Source organism: Gymnoscopelus braueri (assembly GCF_963280865.1).
Source record: "Gymnoscopelus braueri genome assembly, chromosome: 3".
Classification (NCBI taxonomy): domain Eukaryota; kingdom Metazoa; phylum Chordata; class Actinopteri; order Myctophiformes; family Myctophidae; genus Gymnoscopelus; species Gymnoscopelus braueri.
In genome coordinates, this window is record NC_137612.1 from 8,510,927 (window position 1) to 8,534,188 (window position 23,262).

The 23,262-nt window shown below is 40.2% G+C and overlaps 2 protein-coding genes across 4 annotated transcripts; one reads left to right on the top strand and one right to left on the bottom strand.

Annotated features, from left to right (window-relative positions):
• Window positions 1-4,043: 4,043 nt before the first annotated feature.
• On the top strand, window positions 4,044-9,456 carry LOC308082288 (protein SYS1 homolog). Of its 3 annotated transcripts, none has more exons than XM_080423995.1 (4): window positions 4,044-4,255; window positions 5,881-6,151; window positions 6,573-6,640; window positions 7,274-9,456. In XM_080423995.1, the coding sequence occupies exons 2-4, from the start codon at window positions 5,987-5,989 to the stop codon at window positions 7,509-7,511; spliced, it is 471 nt and encodes a 156-aa protein (XP_080280121.1). In that variant the 5' UTR covers window positions 4,044-4,255; window positions 5,881-5,986; the 3' UTR covers window positions 7,512-9,456. The 3 variants fall into 3 exon arrangements, with proteins under 3 accessions (XP_080280121.1, XP_080280122.1, XP_080280123.1); XM_080423996.1 differs by having other exon boundaries at window positions 4,044-4,230; XM_080423997.1 differs by having other exon boundaries at window positions 4,044-4,182.
• Window positions 9,457-14,477: 5,021 nt separating this feature from the next.
• On the bottom strand, window positions 14,478-22,292 carry LOC308082325 (neuritin-like). Its single transcript, XM_080424043.1, has 3 exons — window positions 21,995-22,292; window positions 17,458-17,611; window positions 14,478-14,880 (listed from the first exon to the last, which is right to left on the bottom strand). Exons 1-3 carry the CDS (start codon window positions 22,044-22,046, stop codon window positions 14,646-14,648), a joined length of 441 nt encoding a protein of 146 aa, XP_080280169.1. The 5' UTR covers window positions 22,047-22,292; the 3' UTR covers window positions 14,478-14,645.
• Window positions 22,293-23,262: the final 970 nt, after the last annotated feature.

Here is a 23,262-nt window from a genome sequence, read left to right on the forward strand (position 1 = left end):
ATGGAGAGGTATGGTATCAGAGGAGTCGCCCATGCATGGCTAAAAAGCTACCTAAATGACAGACAACAATTTGTTCACATGAACAATGTTGACTCAGAATTGCTAAAAACTACACATGGAGTGCCGCAGGGTTCAGTATTGGGCCCTAAACTATTCATCATGTACATCAATGATATATGCAAAGCATTGCCACTGCTCAAGTGCGTCCTATTTGCTGATGACACCAGTCTACATAGCTCCGGGAAAGATCTCGGGCAGCTCTTGCAGACAGTGGAAATGGAACTAGAGATCCTTAAGAAGTGGTTTGATGTCAACAAATTATCTTTGAACTTAACCAAAACCAAGTATATCATCTTCTCCAACAGAAAAATTAACACACAAGTCAAATTATCAATCAATAACGTTGAAATTGAAAGGGTATATGAGCATAATTTTTTGGGAATCACAATAGATAATCGACTCAGTTGGAAACAGCATATAAACAACACTAAAACAAAAATATCAAAATCAATTGCAATATTATATAAAATGAAACACTTAGTAAATAATAATTCACTTTACATACTGTATTGCTCCCTCATACTTCCATACCTAACCTACTGTGTGGAGGTATGGGGGAACACATACAAAACAAACACCAAACCAATCTACATGCTACAAAAGAAAGTAATAAGAATTGTAACTCAAAGTGACTACCTTGCACCCACCAACCCACTCTTCATCAGTACAAAAACTCTAAAACTAGAAGGTCTAGTGGATCTAAATACAGCTGTAATCATGCACAAGGCACATAATAAAATACTTCCACCCTGCATGCAGGAGCTGTTCGAGGCTAGGGAGTCCCAGTATTCACTCAGGGGGGCGTGTATATTTAAAACAAGAAGTGCAAGGACCAACACAAAAGGCAGGTGTATATCGGTAAAGGGGGTTACTCTATGGAATAACTTAGATAAAGAACTAAAAATGTGCAAAACAGTCACCACATTTAAAAGGATGTTCAAAAACAAGGTATTAAACAAGTATAAAACCGTACTTCCAACTAACATTCAACAATAAAAAAAGAAAAAAGAAAAAAAGAAACAATCAATGTACAGCAGACAAAGCTGACTTGTAAAATCATGCTTCTCTTTGGACATACTGTAGTGACGTGCCTGTGTGAGTGTAAGTATAAAGTATGTGTATAAGTGTGCAAGCATGAAATGGGTGTATGTGCTGTGGTGAGTATGTATGTGTATGTAAATCTGTGTGTGGAGACAGAACCTTACTCTGTGACCAATTAGCCACAGAGTAGGGTATGGTGAAGAATCGGTGTGTAAAAACCCATATTCTGTGGTCAAAAAACCACACGGTATGGTGAACCATAGAATCAAATTGTACTAGGTGAAACCAGACTTTTTTGTTTTTGTCTTTTTTCTGTCTTGGTGCCTGGATTGCTCTTCTGAATTATGCTTTCTTCCGCAATAACAATGTTTGAAACTGATATTTATTTTGTTTGAACTTCTGTTGCTCTGTAAACAGTGTATGTAAAAGCTTTGTCTTTTTACTTAGATTTGCTCTAGTTTTGTTAAAAACAATGTTTGCGTAGATTCTTCTTTTCTATTCTATCAATTTATCTGATGAAATTAGTTTAGTTAAACCAATGTGTTACATTTTCTTTTATTTTCTAACCAAAGAAGTTTCAAAAAGGGTAGGCAAAATAAGCCACGGCTTCAGCCTACACCTTTTCGGTACCACTTGTATAAGTGGACTCTAATGTATGTTTGTATTTTGTTGTTTAATCATATAAAAAAAAAAAAAAAAAAAAAGTCAAGTCACAAGCAGACAGACAGACACTAATATGCATAGAGCCCTGATACATGACTGCATATATTATATGACAGTCATGGATGATCTTGCACTGTCTCCCTTTTTGGCCCGTACATCTACATAAACGTTCAAATTTCAAATATAAAGTGCTTAACCCATGGCCACGGATGTTAAAATTATGTACGGGCCCTCAGAAGTACCCGTATCTTCCGTATTGTTCAATAAAAAACATTTAAATCCGATCGGTTGCCATTTTCTCATAGAGTTATAATGTATCAGAGTGCAATACGTCCTCCCAACCGATAGGGTCACGTAGTCGAAAGCAATTGGAGGACATGCGGAGAAATTGGCCACCAATCGGATTAAAATGCTTTTTTATTGAACAATACGGAAAATACAGGTACTTCTGACGGAACGTACATAATTGTAACATCCGTGGCCATGGGGTAAGCACTTTATATTTGAAATCTGAACGTTTATGTATATGTACGGGCCACAAAGGGAGAAAGTGCAAACACCACGTTGAAGTTCAACCATGACTGTCATGATATGACAGTCATGCCACCTCCGATCAATTTGACATGTATGTTCACTATGTTGTAGAAATAATTCCTACCAAATACGCGACGTAAACCGCATTCTTCTCATGTTTAATTTGATGTAAAAAAATTATTGTTGTGATTTTTGAAGTTCATTATAATAACACTTGTGCACCTAGCCCCTACGGAACCTCTCCCTCCGCTAAGTAGCTCCGAGATGAGGTCCCTCTTTAATTCCTGCCGGCTGCGGTCGACATTTTCGCACATTTTCCAGTTTTACATGTTTCTTACCCCTTTCTGCACATCGTATCCAAAAAGCAAAGCAATTGCGCCACTCTCTCAGATGTTTTAAGTTCTAGCGGAACATAACAGCTTCCAACGAGTTGAAGAAAGTATTTAATTTGCCTCGGTTTTCATCCGGTTCCATAATATTTTGCATTAGAAGATGCAATTCAACATTTGACCAGTAGGGTAATCAGTAATGTTATCTCAACGGGCGCAACTCTTGCGCAATGTCTTAAAAACATGTAACCGGATGAAAACCGAGGCAAATTAAATACTTTCTTCAACACGTTGGAAGCTGTTATGTTCCGCTAGAACTTAAAACATCTGAGAGAGTGGCGCAATTGCTTTGCTTTTTGGATACGATGTGCAGAAAGGGGTAAGAAACATGTAAAACTGGAAAATGTGCGAAAATGTCGACCGCAGCCGGCAGGAATTAAAGAGGGACCTCATCTCGGAGCTACTTAGCGGAGGGAGAGGTTCCGTAGGGGCTATTGTGCACCCCTGTTGTTTACACTAAGAAGTCCACACTGTTTGGAAGTTCTCTATGAGATGGACACAGTCTCCAACGTATGGACGACGTATATAACATTATGCAATAAAACATCATATTTCGCAGCCGACAGTTAAACAGTAAAATTGTTACTCATACATAGAAACATAATAATGTAAATAGTGTATGACTATAATCTGTGATACTAGCGACACGAGGAAGCTCACCAGAAACACCTTCAGAATAAGATTACGTTATATATTTTATGATATACATGTATATAAAACAAACATTTATAAAATATTGTTTATGTTGAACCTTTCGACTTTGAATGGAAATTGCTACATTCACACACAAGTGCAATTAGTTAAAAGGAAACCACACATAGAACAGTCAAACCCATGGAAACAAATAGAACTGTGTAGCCTTAAATATGTTTCTTTTAAAAAAAAATGGTTAAAAGATGTTTTGTTTAAATATATTTGTATCACGTTATATAAAGTATTATAGTATTAATAATCAAACATTGTTATTGTATAATAATTATGCACAATTATACATAATTATTATAGAAATTATATATATTTTTAAAAGGCTTTATTTTATTGTATTTTATTTTGAAAACAGACAGTGAGTGATCAGATCCGGGTCAAACGTTGACGTTGGGAAAGTAAACGCCGCAAACGCCAGAGAGCAGGGTTGCCAGATCTGCTTATTATAATTTCCCCGCAAGATATTATTTGAAAATAGCCGATCTACAAGCTCACAACGCGTCGCATCGTGAAGCGTTGTGAGCTTGTAGATTTCCTATTTTCAGATAGCTGACGTACGTGTTAAAGTGCTCATGTGGCCCATAGTCGCTTCTTTTGGGCTGGTTTTCCTAGACCTGGTTGCTTGTTTCTCTCACAGAATCTGGCAACACTGCCAGAGAGACAGTTTATTGAGCTACAGAGCCATAGCACCCTGCTAGCCCCGCACAACTTCTGCTTTATTTACATTCTAAATGTTTTTAAGTTTGTACGACAAAACAAAGAAGAAGTGTATCAGTCTGTCATCGCTACGGTGGGATCATCTTGTTGTCCAGGAGGAACCAGAACCTCCACACTAGATGTACTGACGTGACCTCCGTGTGAATGTAAACAATCTGGTTAAATGTTTACCATGTCAATGTTGTTCCACGTTGTTTATAATGGGATTTAGCTGTTAGCAACCGCGACTAAGCTAAGCTACGTTAAGCTATAAGCACAGTGAAGTGGAGAAAGAGGTGACATTTAGGAGTGTGATGAATAATATGATTATAGACCACACAACTAGCGGTTAGCTCGTTAACGTGTGTCGGCCTGTGTTGATTGTAATGATAGCTTGATTGCTTATAGCTTCATCCCCATGGATAACGGCTGTTATTTATTACTCATATCATACAGGGCTAATAATATGTTTCCCTGTGTACTGTTACCAGTGGTGGAAAAAGTACTCAAATTCTTTACTTAAGTAAAAGTACCAATACTGCAAAATAAAAATACTCTGTTACAAGTAAAAGTCCAGAATCAAAACATGACTTGAGTAAAAGTACAAAAGTATTGGCATCAAAATGTACTTAAAGTACCAAAAGTAAAAGTACTAAAATGTTTGAAAATAGCAGATCTACAAGCTCACAACGCGTCGCTTCGCGACGCGTTGTGAGCTTGTAGATCGGCTATTTTCTTAAATAGGCCTAAAGTGGTTAATGTATGTTTCATAATATCATAATTTACATCTGCAAAGTAACTAGTAACTGAAGTTCTCAAATAATTGTAGTGGAGTAAAAGTACAATATTTGCCTCTGAGATGTAGTGGAGTAGAAGTAAAAGTATAGGAAATTGGAAATACTCAAGTAAAGTACAAATACCTCAAAATTGTACTTAAGTACAGTACTTAAGTAAATGTACTCAGTTACTTTCCACCACTGACTGTTACACCCCTATCCCATAACATTCATTTGCGCTTTAAACTTCTTATTCTGTTCAGGCTTTGTATAATTCCCTTGTTATACTATGTAGAAAACATTCAGGGCATATTTGCCAGCAATAGCCTATATATGGAGATCCCCATAGATGGAGACAATAGACCTGCAAAGTCGTCATAGAGACCTAAACGTGCCATATGTACGGAGTCTGACATCAGCGAACCCTTCCCAGAAACTCCCATGTATAGACATAACCATCACGTCCAGGACTGACGTCATGGTCCCATATTTGGGCATAACATAGGCAGCTCCATATATGGAGACGTCTGACACTATCTGACATCACCATAGTGATGTCAGGACCACAAGCCAGCAGTATAAGAGAGAGGCTCGACACATCTCAGTAGTTCTGTTCCAGAGCGATCCCGAGAGACATTACCTACAGAGAGAGAAGCATCTGAGAGAATCCAGTAATAGTTGAGAAGCACAGCCTGAAGCATATTCTCATAGTGGCCTTCGGATCTGGTAACGAGTCAGCCGATAGAGAGTTTTAACATACTATATGCAGGCAAATAAACGGTCAAGTTTAAATGAAAAATTAACCCTGACATCCCTATTTTGGACATGCCACTATAGATGAAGATCTTCCAAATGTTTAACAGCTTTTCCCCAAAGAAATGGCAGATCTGGCAACAGCTCGTCATCTTCATTATTTGTCTTAATGTGCAAGCTCCATTACCTTAAAGCCAACAGGCAGATTTATCTTTTTCCATTACTCATTGCTAACTAACTAGTGCTCCTGTGTTGTGTTTCAGGCTCTGAAATCATACGTACTCTACACTGCAGGGGGCGCGACTGTCAAAGCTATTAACATCTCTCTGGACTTGCACCCACCTGGGTGTGACCTAAACGTCTGCCACCATGATGGCCAGTCATTTCCGCAGCTACATCTGGGACCCGGTGCTCATCGTGTCCCAGATCGTGCTGATGCAGTGCATCTACTACAGTTTCCTGGGTCTGTGGTTGGCCGGCGTGGACAGCCTCGTGCACACTCACCGCTCACTGGACCAGATCTTCAGCTATGAGGTCAGTTAAGACCTGGGGCCGATTCTAATTCTGATAAATCCCAACCGTTTTCTGAAAAACCTATGTTTCTGTGGGCCTGTCAGTGGTTCTCAAACTTTTCCATGTCAAGGACCCTCAAAACTATGTGTTTATGGGAGCCGACCCCCGTCTTAAAGTAGTTTTTTTCCAGGTACCCCTAGAAGCAAAGATTTGAGTTAAAAATGTATACATTCAAAGCACAAATTTTCACGATTTTCAAAAATAGCAGATCTACAAGGAGCTTGTGTATCTGCTATTTCTGAATAGCCAACGCTAAAATCTAAAATGACACGGATGTTTTCCTGGTTTTAATGGGTTAAGACCTGATAATATGCCTATATTGATGATGTCTCACGTTTGTATTATGCCTCTTAAAGATATTTAAAACCTCTCTCCTTGCCAGGTCCTTGGAATCGCTACAATGCACGGCCGACTCTCAATGATGGCATTCATCTTGAACTCGCTTACCTGGTAATTAGTTTTTTTCCTAAGAATTATATATCCCTAAAGTAGCTTTACCTTTACCAAAAGAAATTTGCCACTTTCAACCTGTTGTCCCTATTTCGGCCTTTTTCCAAAAAGCAAAAATGTCATATATACAAGCTAACAACGTGTCGCACCCGTACTGCGTTGTGAGCTTATCGGTTTGCTATTTTCCGCTATTTGTCATACTAAAGTGGTTAAAGGGATAGTTCACCCAAAACAAATCTCCCATGGAGACTTGAATTCATGGATATGTTTTAGTTTTTGTCGCATTCCTAAGCCAATAATTTGATGACCAGTGGACGGTAGGCTAGCGGTTTCGGTAGGAGATACAAAGGAGACTCTTTGTGTCTCCTATCGGAACCGCTGCCGGTCATCAAATTATTGGCTTATAGGAATGCGACCAAAACCAAAAAAAATCCATGAATTCAAGTCTCAATGGGGTGACTAATCGATAGAAAGAAAGTCATTTTGGGGGGTGAACTATCCCCAAAAGGTGAAAAATGCTATTTCTCTGATATCAAAGACAGATTGTAGAAATATTATCTTTGTATCAATGTCTGTGTCCTCTCATTGAAAGCACAGTCACTGACGTGTCCACTTGTGCGTTTCTCTCGTCAGCGCCATTGGCCTGTGGCTCTTCATTCGTCGAGGGAAGCAGTGCCTGGACTTCACCGTCACCGTGCATTTCTTCCACATGATCGGCTGCTGGATATACAACTCCCATCTTCCAGCCTTGTCCTGGTGGCTGGTGAACGTGGCATGCATGGCCCTGATGGCCGTGACCGGAGAGTACCTGTGCATGCGGACTGAGCTCAGGGCTATCCCGGTCAACACTGGACCCAAGTCTAACCTTTGACCCTCTCATTGACCCTATACTGACTAATACTCTGTGAAGATCTATATATGGACACATAAAGGAGTTTACTCAGAGGAGTAAATTAACTGCTGAAAAAGGAAAGACAAATGCAAGCTGCAATAATGCAGATGCTGGAATGACAGAGACGCCCCCCCCAGAGTTGAACTGTAACATTTCACCTCTTCAAGAGATACAACTACAACATGACCCATGCGATTTTGTTTGCTCTAGGTCTGTTTATATAGTAATTTAATTAAGGAACTACCCACCTAACAGTGGAAAAAAACTACATTGCTCATAGGACAGTGGATACATGGTGTCCAGGGACCAGCAGGAGTCCTTGAGGGAGTTCCAGGCTTCCCCAACTAAAATGATCGATAGTTTTGAACTAAATGGACCCTTACTGGTCTGTAACTCAGAGTGTACGCAAATGGATCCAATTGGACCCTTACAGATGGGCCCGTGGCTCCACTTTGTACTCTCTTGAGTTGCACAGGAATTGAGAGTGTAGATTGGTGTCCCAGAGATAAAGATCTTATCAAATGGGGGTCCGTGTAGGGTGACCAGACCGGCTAGTTTGGCCGGGATTGTCCCGGTTTCAAGCTGCATGTCCCGAGTCCCGACAAATATCTCTAAAATGCTAATATGTCCCGGTTTTCAACATTCACTACAAAATTGTCCCGGGTTTCGCCAGAATTAAAATAATAATAGTTGTTTTCAGTGGTTGCATAGACGTGTATCAATCATGTTCTGTTCATAAACACGCTCACCTAACAAATCAGAAAACATGAACAAATGCATTGCGTGTCTGAATTCCACATTGATGTTTGTCAAATGTGTCGTTGCCTGTATGCAGCACCTATGGTGCGTATACATGTGCTCGTGCAAGAACGTTCGTGAATGGGCGTGCACAGCGAACGTGCACATTGATTCAAGGGTTTGAGGAGCTGAATATGGTCACCCTAGGTCCGTGGCCCAATGCAAATTGGGGGTCCTGAGAATCACTACTGTCGGCCACCGTGATTTTGATGCATTTGAAAGAAGATCTTTGCCCTACTCGGCTTAATTTTTCTTTCACAATGTTGCATCTGTGAGTTCAACGTTGAGCAACTGTCACGGTGTACACATTGGCTAGTGAATCCATTGTGTGTAAACCTTGACCTTGGACAGGACACATGAATCTGTACTCTCTATACACGATAGGTCAGGATCTTAACAACCAAGAACAATTTTTACTTTGTGGATAGCATCGGAACATTGCAGCCTGACATGCATTCTGACAGGCCAGGCCATAATCTGGTATTTCTTTAATGCTGCTGCAGTGTGCTACTGTCTTTGTGTCCTTGTTACATCTCAATATATCATGCAGACATGCAGGTGGCTGCTCCGGGGGTGTGTTGTCAGCCACCAGCTGTGTCCTGACAAGAAACTGTCATCGCAGTTCTGAGAGTTGCTGTGCAGCTGTTCGTTGAGACGCCACACGTGAAGCTACTTTTTAGAATCATGTCGAGCAGTAATGGCTTTTGGAATGATTTAACATATCCCATGTTTTATGGGATAAAGAACACGCCTGCCTCCCATTTTGTATTATACATTCTCATTATTCCACGTTTCATTCTGGTAATAATTGTGTGAAATCAGGAAATGGGTGGCTTTGCTTACAAAAGTATGTGGACTATGCAGTGTTATGTTTTGAAATCTGTTCTCTGAACCTTTCACAGTGCTCTTCATTTCATTGGGTGGGTTGGATACAGGTTATGATGAACTCAACCTTTTTGAGCCAGTGTGTCTCCTGTTTGCTTCTTGCAGATGCTTCTCCAACTGTTAAAACCAACAGCCGTTGTACTCTGTAATATAATTTGAAACCATAATACCTATATTTGGCATTTCTATTTTAAATGATATATTTAATAAATACTGTGAACTCTAATGGAATGCATTGATCCCCCCCCCTCTACAAGCAATATGTAGAAACAAGTAAAAGTCATGTATTCAACATTTTAGTAAAGTATTATTATCGAGTGCTCTACCGGCTGAGCTACCCGGTTCAATTGGTAATGCATTAATGTGTTCATCACTTTAATGTCGCAGCTGGTAAAGGCATGGATTATTTTAATTACTTCATGTACTGCAGCCTAGCGTAACCTATTATATAATTTACCCGTACATTTATGGTTTGTATTAATAATCGAAATCTTCAAAGTAAAAAAAGTAGTCAAAAGTGCTATATTTGTTCTAGATGTGCAGTAGAAGTATATAAATTATTGAGAAATGCTCAAGTAAAGTAAAAGTTCCTCAAAATTGTACTTATAGACAGCACTTGAGTGAATGTACTTAGTTACTTTCCATCACTGGCTGTATATAAAGGCACTTAAACAACAATTCTGTGTTAATTTGCCATCAAATGGTAGATTGGCCATGGCTTTCTACTGTGGTTTTACCCACACCAACACCTGTGCTTGACATCTAAAGAGGGGAGAAATAGTTACGAATGTGCTCTGACCCATTTTAGTATACAGACATTCAGGGCATTCAGATCTTACTTATGATGTGCAGCCTAGTTTGGGTTTTTGTAAAGCCAAGTTTTAGAAGGTTAAGCCATTTGTGATAACATGTACCACGTGTCTCACCATGAAACACTTTCTCTTCATCTCCATGAATACAATCTCATGTTCGGGAAACTGGCTAATGAACAACTAGCTATCACGCTTAAGATGTCAAAGTCAAAGATAGCTATTGTACACCGTAAATCTTTAGGGTTAATTTAACTCTGAGGATTGTACACATGAACCCTTGTGGGACCATTTTGGTTCCAACACTGGAGGATTTTAGCGTGTAATGAAGTACACAAACGTTCTCACGGGGCTCTTCCCCCTGGGCCCGGATCCATCATGTTCTCCTATCTCCTACACTCTCTGGTGGAAGTGCCCAGGTGGGACAGAACAGATGGGCTTTGCACTAACGAGCTGCTGATATGCAGCTGGGTTGATGCATGCTAAATGTAGTACTCATTATTTAAGTTGTGTTTTTGTGCCTTATTTCAGATAGGCCCGTGTAGAGAGACAGGAAACCAAGGGCAGAGAGAGAGAGAGAGGGGACAGACAGACATGCGAGACAACACAGGGGTCGGATTTGAACCCGGTTGCTCACAAGGAGCATATGGTCTGTGCACTAACTGGCTGAGTCACCCACCAGGCATCCCTACAGGGAAAATTAAACAAGAAACCGCATGTTGTAAAGGTGCTGTGAGGACTTACTGGTATTATGTGAAACACTACTGACCTCTGTTTGAATAATCTAATGCGCTATGCTGCACAGTAATAAAGTACTCTACTCTATGGAGACATATTTTTAAACCACTTAATAAGACATATTTCATTTGCATTACAAATAGCAAAAATAGCTGATCTACAAGCTTGTAGATCTGCTAGTTTATTTTAATTTATTTACCCAAAATAGGGGCACCAGAGTAATGTAGTTTAGGTCTTTCCAATCAAACATAAACTGAGGGATGCATCAAGTACACAGTATACAGAACATTGATATTTATCTTGGTGTAGGTTTTGCATAGCTCTATAAATAAAGCACAGGATATTTATCATTTTATTGCTTTATTATTACAAACATAACTTTGCAATGCAATACAGACCTATGTAAATAGTGCACATTGTCCTTGGTTGTACAGACAGACAACGATGGTAATAATATATTCTATTTGTACATTCAGTAGTTTTCTCTGATTCTGCGGTAGTTCCTTCAAAAATCATAATGTCATTTGAACAGACTATAATAATGTGGTCAAGTTCATGCTTTTTTTTCAGTTGCATAAGGAAGGGAAAAGGTCCTCTTAGAATTAACCATACATATTGCTCATGCTTTGAGGACAGTACAAGTCATTTTTATTCCATTACTTGCCACCAGACACACAAACTGGGTGACACGATTCTATCACTTCTGAATCACAAAGAATAATTATAAACGACCAGTAGGAGCATGCCGATAGGGAGTAGAATGACTGCGGATAAGAAACTATACTACTGCTACTGTATGTCAAAAATATAACCTAGCATGCATACAACAATATTGTAGCCAAGGTACAAAACAACAAAACCTAATGTCCATCTGAAATATTGTGAAAATGATCATGCGTTTCTGCTGAATTAATTTAATGCCAATAACTAGGCTAGTCCACAGCATTCATCCACGTTTTAAGAGTGCCTCGTTAGATTAGACTATCAATAAAAAGAGAATAATACAATGTTCAATAACTTGGGTAACAATTTGGAATGTGTTTTTAGAATGGCTCATCGCCAAATACCTACTTAACTTAAAATGCTTATAAACATGTAATAATAATAGCTGCAAAGCAGCTGTAAAACAGCCATTACATAGCTACATATAAAAATAGCTGTTGTATAATTTTGACTTAATCAGATAACAGTTATGCATGTTGGTATAAATTATATTATATTTGTCTGAGATAGTGTGTATGAGTATGCACAGGTAAAATCATCAGTGTTAATCCATTTATATCTCTGAGAGTGTATACAAATGTAACCAAATGGACTCTTCAGAGTTAAATTAACTAAGGATTTTACTCTGTTAGTAGTATGTCTAACAGGTCATTGCTTTGTAATACTTTTGTTGCATACGCTGGATGCGGATGTGTCAGTGAAGCAGTGTCATCTACCCCTATGTACTGTACTGTAGTCTATCCACATAAGGAATACATTGTGCTATAGAGATATCTAATGTGCTTGGGAGTTATAAATAGCAGGCAAACACTTTCACACAACACTTTCTCACTCCATGCAATGTGTTTGGGACGCCCATAACAAACCACCCATAACAAACCACCCGGCTGGTCACAGCATGGTGCTGATTATTGTGTGTGTGTGTGTGTGTGTGTGTGTGTGTGTGTGGAGTGTGTGTGTGTGTGTGTGTGTGCGCGTGTGCGCGTGTGCGTGTGTGTGTGTGTGTGTGTGTGTGTGTGTGTGTGTGTGTGTGTGTGTGTGTGTGTGTGTGTGTGTGTGTGTGTGTGTGCGCGTGTGCGTGTGCGTGTGTGTGCTGTATGCCTTTTTGGTGTTTTCATAGCAGCCACATGGCGGCTGGGATATTAGGGATAGAATGTCAAGTTTCGCACAACTGTCTTGATTGTCACTTTAACACAAAATCCTAGAGCTTGAAGTAGCCTAAAAGAAAAAGCAATGTGTTTGCCAACAATACCTCTGGAACACTTCTTAATCCTTACCTTAGGTGTAAACAACCCCAAATCAATATCGTTCTGCTTTATAAATAGGCAGAAATATGAGAGTAGCCTTTGCTTAGCTTTTAGAGAACGATTGGAAACTATGCTTGCCAAATAGGATCCCTCACTCACACTATGGGTCATAATATCATATGTATCTATTATCATACATAATATATTATCTTATTCACCTACTATATAACTTATATGAGAATACATAATAAATATTGGTTCTCTTACCGCTTGTAAATAATGTGATAATTTCTCAGATAATTGCTTGGGTTACTTTATATAAAACAATCTGTGCTTTACATCTATGGCTCTGGCTCTGGGCTAACAGACACTTATATCCCTTGAATTATCATTGCCATACCATAATACACATGGTATGTTGCTAACTCAGAGACAGCTATCTGACTATAGACTTTGCACTGGTTAGATTAAGATTGTATTTGACATCCATAGAGTACGTGGGTTGTTTGGTCGAGTCTAGTCATGCGTATAGCCAGACGATCAGAGGTCGTCACCTAGACAGAGATCATATGTGACTATGATGCGTCTGGTGACCTCTGACATCTGCAATGTAGGGGCAAGAACTGGGTGGAAACAACTTAGACGTGTAAAAACAAACTGCATTGCATAACCAATGCAAAGCGTTTAGGGTGGTCCTTCATATTTGGGATGGTACTGTACCGGGATTGATTTTCAGAGCAGTGGGCGTAGGTTTTATTAGTGGAGGTTTTCTCAGTAGTAGTAGTAGTAGTAGAAGTAGTTTTATTTTGGTTATTAAAAGCAATTCAAGGCAATGGCTTCATTTGATATCAGTGAAACATAGACCAAAAAGGTGTAGGCTGAAGCCTTAGCTTATTGTGCCTACGCTTTTAACATTTGAAGAACTATCAGAGGTAAAGAAAACACTACTCAGCTGTTCTAGCAGCTACATTGAATTTAGATTGCCCCAGATGATCGGTAGGCGGAGATCTCCGATCGTCTGGCTACATAATACTAGGTCAATCCTATCTGGACTGATATAGTCTAAAGTAGGTAGAAGTTTAGTTTGGTCAACTACTACAGTGGTACACGTACACACAAGGAAAGCTCGAGCTGAAGTATTGCAAAGGATTTCGAGCAACTATTCAGCCCAGTGAAAAAGTGAAAACGAACTTGGAGGTGCCAAAGACATCTATGGCTCTGTGTTAACCACTTAAAGGTATCATGACATTCATTTTCACTTTTTTTTATTTTCAATGTTTTATTTGGGGTTTTATGACCTCAATTACACCCAAAAAACCTGAACTTAGAACATTCAGTGGATTTTCTGTGGTCTGGGGTTTTCTGAATAATTAGGCTGAAAAGTAATCTGAGCTTGGCCCTTCAACAGTGAGGTCACAGTCGATTAATCCCGCCCACTCTCCTCCTCGCCCCTCCCCTCCCCTATCCTTTCCTTTGGGGGGGGGGCGGAGCAGAGGCGATGATTGACAGGCAAAATCCCTCACCAGCGACACCCGCAGGCAAAGATTTCTTTTTTCATTGCAGTTGAAAAGGCTTTAGAAATGTGAGAGAAAAACACCTGCCATGGATCACTGGAATGGAATTTTCACTTAAAACTTTTTGTACACTTTTGAAGGACCAGGACAAAGACTTTGAATGTGGTGTAAAAGTGAATGTCATTAAACCTTTAAGCCCTATTTTCAAAAGATTGTTTGAAAATGTTCGCCTATAACGATGACATGCCCCGAAATAGGGACGACAGGGTTAAAGTGGTTAACGTTAATACCGATACAATAGGCCTACTCTGCCTACTGAAATCCTTGGCTATAGGAGGGCATCGCCCCGAGGAATGTGCGAGTGCTCTGGGAACGTGGTGGAGGTGGTCTCTCCGCGGTCTATGTTGAAGACCAGACGGACCCGGTTATTACAAGCATGCTGAGCAAGGGTAGGGGAAGGGCAGCCAGATGTGACCGTAGGCTGGGAGCGGAGCTCGGGCTGCACAGGTCAAACAGGCTTCCCTGGAAGCGGATCTTCCTGGAGTCCTCCCTCAAGGTCTCCCAGATGGGCCCCACTTCTTCTTGGCAGTCGGATAGCGCTGTAAGGGCACATGTGTGGAACGCCTCCCAGTGGCTATGGGGCAAATAAAAAGTCAAGGTATCAATATGGGGCTCCACAATTTGAAATATCTCCATGTTCACAATGTAAACAACTGAGCGATTTCCCCTCTAAAGTTATTCCTTGTGCTCTAAAACAGCTGTTCTTATAATTATTGAGGTATTTGCAAAAATGTGCACATACAGTATACATCGAATTTGTCTTCTAAATGTACCCATCCTAAGGAGCAGTGAGCAGTTAGGCGAGCAGTTAGGGGTTCATTGTCTTGCTCAGGGACTTGCACACACTTTTTAGACAGGTGCCCTAATAATGTACCCTCCCACCCTACCCACCCCCCAGCCAAGTGCACATGCAATAAAAAAAGAAAAAACACAATGTAACTTACAAACTTAACAGAATTTAAAAGAAGAGAATTGCACAGCCTATATGCATTACCAGATGAGATGTCAGTTGCAAATGTAGAAACCAGAAAAGCTAAACAACCTCAACTGAAATATTCATGGTAACGATTAATTGACAACCCCTAAGACTTATAGAAATAAACCTGCTAAAATCCTAGCAACTCAACCTAGCAAGTTCACACTTTTGGGGCGTGACGTGCACTGATGAAAGCCCAAGGGCTGTTTCCTTCTGCTGCTTATTAAAAGTGTTACTTACTAATTTGCGAGTGCCGACAACTTCATTTTCTATTTTTGTGCCTTTTGAGTTCTGAGGTTTGAGTCGAGCATGCCAGTTCCCTTGTTTCTTGTTAAAACCAGAAACAAGAAACAGAGAGCTACTGTGGTTCCGCAAGAGAGATATAAATGGCAGAAATGATGTAGGAATAAAGAGGGCTCTTTCTCCTATAAAAAGGCAATCGGGTGCTCGGGGACTGGTCTATATGTGGGCATGTGCCTGCCTGCTGTAGACTGTCTGTACCACACATAGCCTGTCTTCGTCCTTGCTCGGTTTAGCTCCTTCTTAGCAGCTTTTGTTTTGCCATTGTCAGCCAAGGTGGGATAGAATAACTTTGTGAGTTGGCACTTTCTCTGCTATTATGCTAATATATCTCCTGTACGCTAGCTTCTGTGGGCTCTCCACTGTGGCGAAGATAGAGGTCTACCACCTAGGCCCCATCTTGGTTATGCTGGTTAGTCCCTGTCACTGCTAACCCCAACAGTTGGTCATGTGGGAGGGTGTAGACAACCACGTGTCTCCTCATGAAGTTGCCAGCCGCTTCTTTTCACCTGACAGTGAGGAGCTGCACTGTCTGGACGTAACGCATGAGGAGGAACACGCTATTCCTCTCAGTTCTGCACCCCGCTAAACAGGCACTCTGTCCAACCTTTAGGAGTCGCTAGTGCAGTGACAGATATCGCCCTCCCCACCCGGCTTCCAACCCACGAATAAAGCTACACGTGTTCGTTATGTATGTAGCCCGGCCCCCCCCGCCAAGCCGGATGCACCGCAGAGGATTCAAGTCTCCATGGTGACGGGCAAGACCTTTACCCCTGTTGCGCGGTGCCACCCGTTTGCCGTTTCATTTTCAAAACAGCAGAAAGAACATGAATGTTTTAGCGCAGTTTATCGCAGTTGGGTGCAAGAAACACTGCAGCATTGTTGACAGGGATATATAGATTTATTTCAACTTTAATATTCTGTACTGCGGGTGTAGAGTGCACGCACTAACAATGACAAAAAATCTCTTCTGAATTTCATTACTGGTGCAGCAAGGTCATAAATTATTTAGAAGAGTGGCTCAGTGTTTCAGCCCCCATTCACTTGTGTTTTCTCCCTCAGAGATGATAGCATCTGTTCTCTCTCTCTTCCAGTGTTCTGTCACGTGATGAATACCTTTATGTCAACCTGTCATTTCAGTCAGTCACACATTAAACGACGGTATATACGTACTGTATGCACAATGTCATATCGCAAGGGGCCGAGACAGCAACTTGGTGTCCATCCATTGAATACACAGAATGCTATATGTCAGTCTGTCTCTCACTTACACTCATGTACTGTATATGTTAACAGTGGTGGAAAGTAAGTCTATGTACTCAAGTACTGTACTTAAGTATAATCTTTAGGTAATTTTACTTTACTGGAGTATTTCCAAATTTCTATACTTTTACTTCTACTCCACTACATCTCAGAGGCAAATATTGTACTTTTTACTCCACTACAATTATTTGAAAACTTTAGTTACTATATAGTTACTTTGTAGATTTTGATTATTGTTACAACACATACATTAACCACTTCAGCCCTATTTAAACTTTGGCTGTTTGAAAATAAACACAATACGTCGCATCGCGATGTGTTTTGAGCTTGTAGATCGGCTATTTTCAAAAGATTTGAATACATTTTAATAATATGATACCCTGTGAAATGGGACGTTCTGCATAATGAGTACTTTTACTTTTGGTACTTAAGTTAAATGATGCCAATAAATACTTTTGCACGTAAATCTTTTATATTTGACTTTTACACAGTGTTCTAACGTTGCCGTATTGATACTTTTACTTAAGTAAAAATGTGAGTACTTCTTCCACCACTGTGTGTCAGTCTGTCTCTCACTTGCACTCATGTATTTGTTACAGTGTTTTACTGCACCTGCACACGGCTGCCACTCCCATCTGACTGGTGACATTCTCCTGGTAGTTGTCCATGCTGTCTCCCAGCTCCAGGACACAGTCAGAGAAGTCCTTGTAGATGCTCTCACACTTCACATTGGGCAAGTCTCCTGCCACAAGGATGGCCGGGAACACTGAAAATAACATATAGGTGACACACATTATTCCATTGGTTCTCAAAGTGGGATCCGGGGACCCCCAGGGGTCCTTGGGGGGGTACCAGGGGGTCCCCAGCAAAATTAGTTAATAAACCAAATACATATCATTTTGGGGGTCCTTGACATGAAAAGGTTTGAGAACCACTGCATTATTCTACCAGTCAGTGAGTACCATGGAATGTTAGAGTTTTGTTAGCCACTTAACCCGAAGTACAGTACTTTGTTGTACAACAAAATAGTGAAGATAGCAGATTTATCAGATCACAGCGTGCTGCACCACGACGTGTTGTGAGCTTACAGATCTGATATTTTCACTATTTTTTTAAATGCTGAGAAAAGATTAGAACGTTTTTGTAATTGAATTTTCATCTATAATGATATAGGCCTACACTGAAAACAGGGACACCATAAGACCCATGCAGCATGTCCCCAGGAAGAAGCCAACAATGAGGCCATCATATACTTTGTTGTTGTTCCTGGGGATGAAACCGTGACAAAGGGGATCCAACCCCGTTTCTGTCGTCTGTCAGAAGATTTCAGGATGTTTGGTACTTCTTTCAGCTATAGTCATACCAAGGGATGGTTCTCAATTAATCCAAAAGCTGTGTAGTGGATTTCTGTGGCTTGGTCTTCTTTCCCGAGAATTGATCAAGAGACGTGAGACAGTAGTATTCCTCGTTATGCTGTATGCAGAGGTTGAATCTACAGAGGCATAAGAGCAGCAAGCGTGATACAAATGGTCTCTCTCTCTCCTCTATACCTTGACATTGGGTTTTATACTGTAATTATCAGTCACAACCCCTGTCATCTTTCCAATACATCTATAAATCATGTCATATTCTTTAAGAGGTGGTGCCATGGTTTTGCACTTTTTCTGTTTTTCATGTGTCTATGAGGTTGATAGAACTTCATTAAGCCCCCTGGTGGTGTTTTTTATGGTGTTTTATGTCTTCTCTGACTATTTTGAGTTTCTTCCTGGAGGCTGAAACCTTGAGGGTCAAACGTGCCAATAGAAAAACAGCGCTTTAATGACACAGTAAAAATATACCCTCCCCCTCATTATCATAACACAACAGGTGTGGGCATGAGGAGGAGGAGGGACTAGGACAGGTGGGTGGTGCTAAAATGGTGAAGGAGGTGCTAAGGTGAGAACCAGGTATACTTAATGAACTGGAGGCGAGTCCACATAAAAACATAATTTTAACACTTTCTGTACATTTTTTTGAAAGAAATCCTCCTAGTGTAACCATAATACCTGATGATTACGTTTTTTTTTGGGGGGGTGAATCACTGAAAATCACGGCACCCCGTCTTTAACAATAGACTTTTCCATGACATCGTCATCTGTCCTAATCTTGTTATTTTAGGGACTTAGGTACGTTCCGTATTTACTGGCAGTTAGTTACTTAATTTTCCTGGCATCCAACATGTTCCCACCATGTAAAGTTTAGTTGGGCACGCTATACTTCACCTGGCATGCCATCCCATTGTTACTACAGGACGTACTTCTTTATCTGGTGAGGCGCACCCGGGTTTAACTGGGGACCCCCTAAAATAATCATATTTAATCTGGGGAGGACCCCCCCAAAATCATCACATTTGAAGTGCCCCCCCCCCACCCTGACAAGGTAGGAGTTGAGGCATTGCATTTTTTATTCAGTTCCACAGATAAATATGGTGAAAATAGCTGATTTACAAGCTCACAACGTCTCTTTCTTATATTATTTGACAATTTTGCCAATGTTTGACCAGTTTTTATAGTATAGTTTGTTGATTACTTTTGATGCAGTAATCAGGGCTGCCAACATTGGACTGTCAGAATCCAGGAGACTTTCATATTTAGCTTTTTGGAACCTACATTTCACACTGGGATGCGTCGTTCTTGGGCTACATACATGGGCTGAAACTTTGACCAAATAATTATGATCACGTTACTGACATCATAGACTGGCCTCCTATATAAATGGTAGCATGTTCGAATAAGACTCTTTCACAGAGCAAGGCGGTAGAAGAGGTATTTTCACGCAGTGTGCTGATTGTCCGTCAAATGTCACACTGTACAGTGAGGTTGCGAGTAAAGCGAAATATCACCAAGGTTACTGCTGTAGCAGTGGGACACAAAGTGTACGCCTTTGGAGGTCACACTAGGAACGCTAGGAAACCTCTAGAACAGCAGCTCAATGTGCACGTCTTTAACACAGTGTCTCTGAGATGGATTACGTTGCCCCCAGTGACAACTACAAGAGGAAAACGTCCCCCTGAGGTTCCCTGTAGTTGCTATCACCAAACAGCTGTGCTCATTGACGATATCGTCGATTCGTCTACATATGGGGAGGACGGACTATTAGACTTAAGTCCTAGTCTTAAGACATTATGCGAGCTAGCAGTTATTCAGTACGATCTGGAGAAGTCAGAACTCCCACATAACATCAGGAGGGAACTAGCAGCCATGACTGATGGAGAATTGGAGGACTCAGAATAAAATAAAATAAATAAATACATATTTTTTGTGTATTTGTTTTATTCTATGGGAGAAGATCTCTTCAACAGGGGTCCTCAGAGTTACTGCATTTACCTTCTTTTTTTTTAAAGTTTGAAAATAGGCATTAACTCATTGACTGGCAGAGTTAAAACATCGTCTATCGTCCCCTTGCCAGCAAAAACAGCGATTTTACTGTACCTTTGAAAAATCATGGAATATTTTCCGTGACCTCGTTCCTCACGGAGATCAGCTCATTGCATGCACAGTTAGATTTTTGGATTGATTGAATATTTTACAAGGCAGAAATAAAAAAAACAAGTACAGTCAAACACTTTGTCTAAAAGGCACGTCCAAAAAAGTCCTTGTGGTCTTGTTTCCATTGGGGTCCTTGGTATTCCTAGACCATTACTGTCAGTAATGATCTTTTTTCATTTCATTTCATTTTAGGTATTTAAAACTTCACTTTACTGTCATCTGAGGACACCCCCCATTAAAAATCATGTGGGGACTCCCCTGGGGGTCCCGACCCACCACAGGTTGAGAGAACCATATCTCTTGTGTGGGACACCAAACTTGTACCGCTCTTCCAAGACAGAAAGAACCCCTACTTGGCCTGGGGAGATAATGCTGTGCGTAATGATCTGCAGGCAGTACAGCTTCTCTACCAATAGGTGTCCTACCCGACACCAGGGTCTATATTTTTCAATAGAAGAGTATAGGGAAACCACCCACCACAACCACTGCAGATTGTATTAACATACTGTAACTTGTACTACCATACAGATTGGTGCAAATAACGTTTTATTAATTAAAATAAGTTCTGGTTCGTAGCTTTAAGGTTCCTCTGAATAGGGATTTCCTCCTTATCTTGATTGATTGATTGATTGATTGATTGATTGATTGATTGAATACTTTATTTAGAAGTTTGCAGAAAAAAAGCACATGGAAGTACAGTTCAAATACAAGGTCAACTAAATACGATAAAATAAAAACCAAGAAAGCCACTGGATTTACTAGCAGCCTAGTTTTTGTAAAATATCACCATAATACTTAACTTCACTTGTGGGTATGTATTATTAAAAAAATATTGTTATTCCATCCTATTTGATGGAATATGCTGTTTATCACACTGTAGCTGTTTATCCTGTTTGTTAATAATTATGATTATGATGGTGATGATGATTATTAGTATTATTATTATTAATGTCAATCTGTAAATTAGAAGATTTGTTTCAGTTGCTATTTTATTCAAGGATCTGCTATTAAATATTGTAGGATATTACTTATAGGCTTTTAATTGGGCTATTTGATGCTATTTAGTAAAGAGCACCTACATTCTGGGGGATTCATTCATAATAATCTTTTGACAGAATATTCTGCCTTCATTTGAATATTGTGCTTTCCTAAAAGGAAAACCTACACCTAAACCTGCTACACAGTACACCATCCTGCAAGTATACTTGCAGGATGGTGTACTGTGCAGCTTTAGGAAAACACTATATTCAAATGAAGACCAGCAGCACCTACTATAGTAGGTACTATTTTTAGACATGCAATATCTAACACTGAGGGGTGTGTTGCTGCTGCTGGCGATGGATGGCAATTAATGCCTGACATAACATGCAAAATGTCATCACTATGCATTAAACAAAACATGATATAGGCTACACATATAGTATATATACATGAAGATTGCTTGCTGTCATCATGGTAAGAATTTTATTCTTAATAGCCGGATAAAATGTAGGCTATATAGCCTACGTATCCGAAATAAATAAATAGCCTACACACACCCTACTCCTCTACACTATAGACAAAGAACCAGCCAACAATAAATGTAAAACATTGTAAATATGAAGATGCTTTAAATGTCTTACCTATGATGGCAAACGCAAAAACTCTTAGTATTTTCGTCGACATAAATCCCATTATATCCCATTTCAATCCAAGCGTGGGGTCCTGGTACCACGAGCCATCTATCTACGTATGGGATTCAACAAAGTCCTTCATGAATCTATTCATCAGCGCTCAGAAATAAATAATAATAATAATATCTACTACTAGGCTACTAATAATAACAAAAGCAGGTCAACGTTAGAACATTGGCCACAATGTGTCCGTCTTTAAACCAACGAATTGAACACTTCTTCTTGTTCTTGAATGTAACGTTTTTTCTTGAATGTAACGGCTTGCTGTTGGTTTGGGTACCTGCCAGCGTTGCCAGGTTCTGCGAGAGAGACAAGCAGCCAGGTCTATGAAAACAAGCCCAAAAGAAACGACTTACAGGAGCACTTTAAACCTATATACAGCAGTCAGTGGCTATTTGAAAATAGCCGATCTACAAGCTCACAACGCATTTTTTGTGGAATATTTGGAATATATTTTTTAAACATTCCAACAATTAATGCTTCCTTGCACAGAATATTTTCATGAAAATATTTGAGAACCACTGGTTTAAATATAAAAAAATGAAAAAAAAATCCTAAACAAGCAAGTACACTTGCTTATTAAGCAAGTAGACTTGCAAGTACACTTGCTTATTTGGCCCCAAAAAATATCAAGCCCAAAAAAACGCAACACGCAGCTACCAATTTTTACAAGCAACTTTACAGAAAAAGAACCCCAAAAGTCGCTTATAATAAGCCGACATGGCAACACTACCCCCAGTGCGTCTGTGTTCCCGTCCCCTCCCTTCAGACCGGACGGTTCTCACCTCCCTGCTGCGGTGCCATCCTATAACTCTATGGTGCCATCCCATGTTTATTATAGGACGGTGTAATAGGCCAGTGCATGGTTCTCAAGCTTTTTCATGTCATGACTCATGGACCCCCAAAATTGATATGCATTTGGCCTGCGGACCCCCATCTGAAATGGTTTTGTGCCAAGGACCCCCAGAAGTGAAGTTTTTTTTAAAATGTAAGAGTATTAAAAAAAATCAATATTTTTTTGAAAATCTTCAAAAATAGCAGATGTACAAGCTCGCAGCGCGGCACGAAGTGGCGCGCTGTGAGCTTGTAGATCTGCTATTTTTTTTATAGCCAACGTATACATGGATAAAGTGGTTAAAATGAGTGTGTTGCTGTATCCACTACTTTTGCTGGGGACCCTCTGGAACCCCCTCAAGGACCCCTGGGGGTCCCCGGGA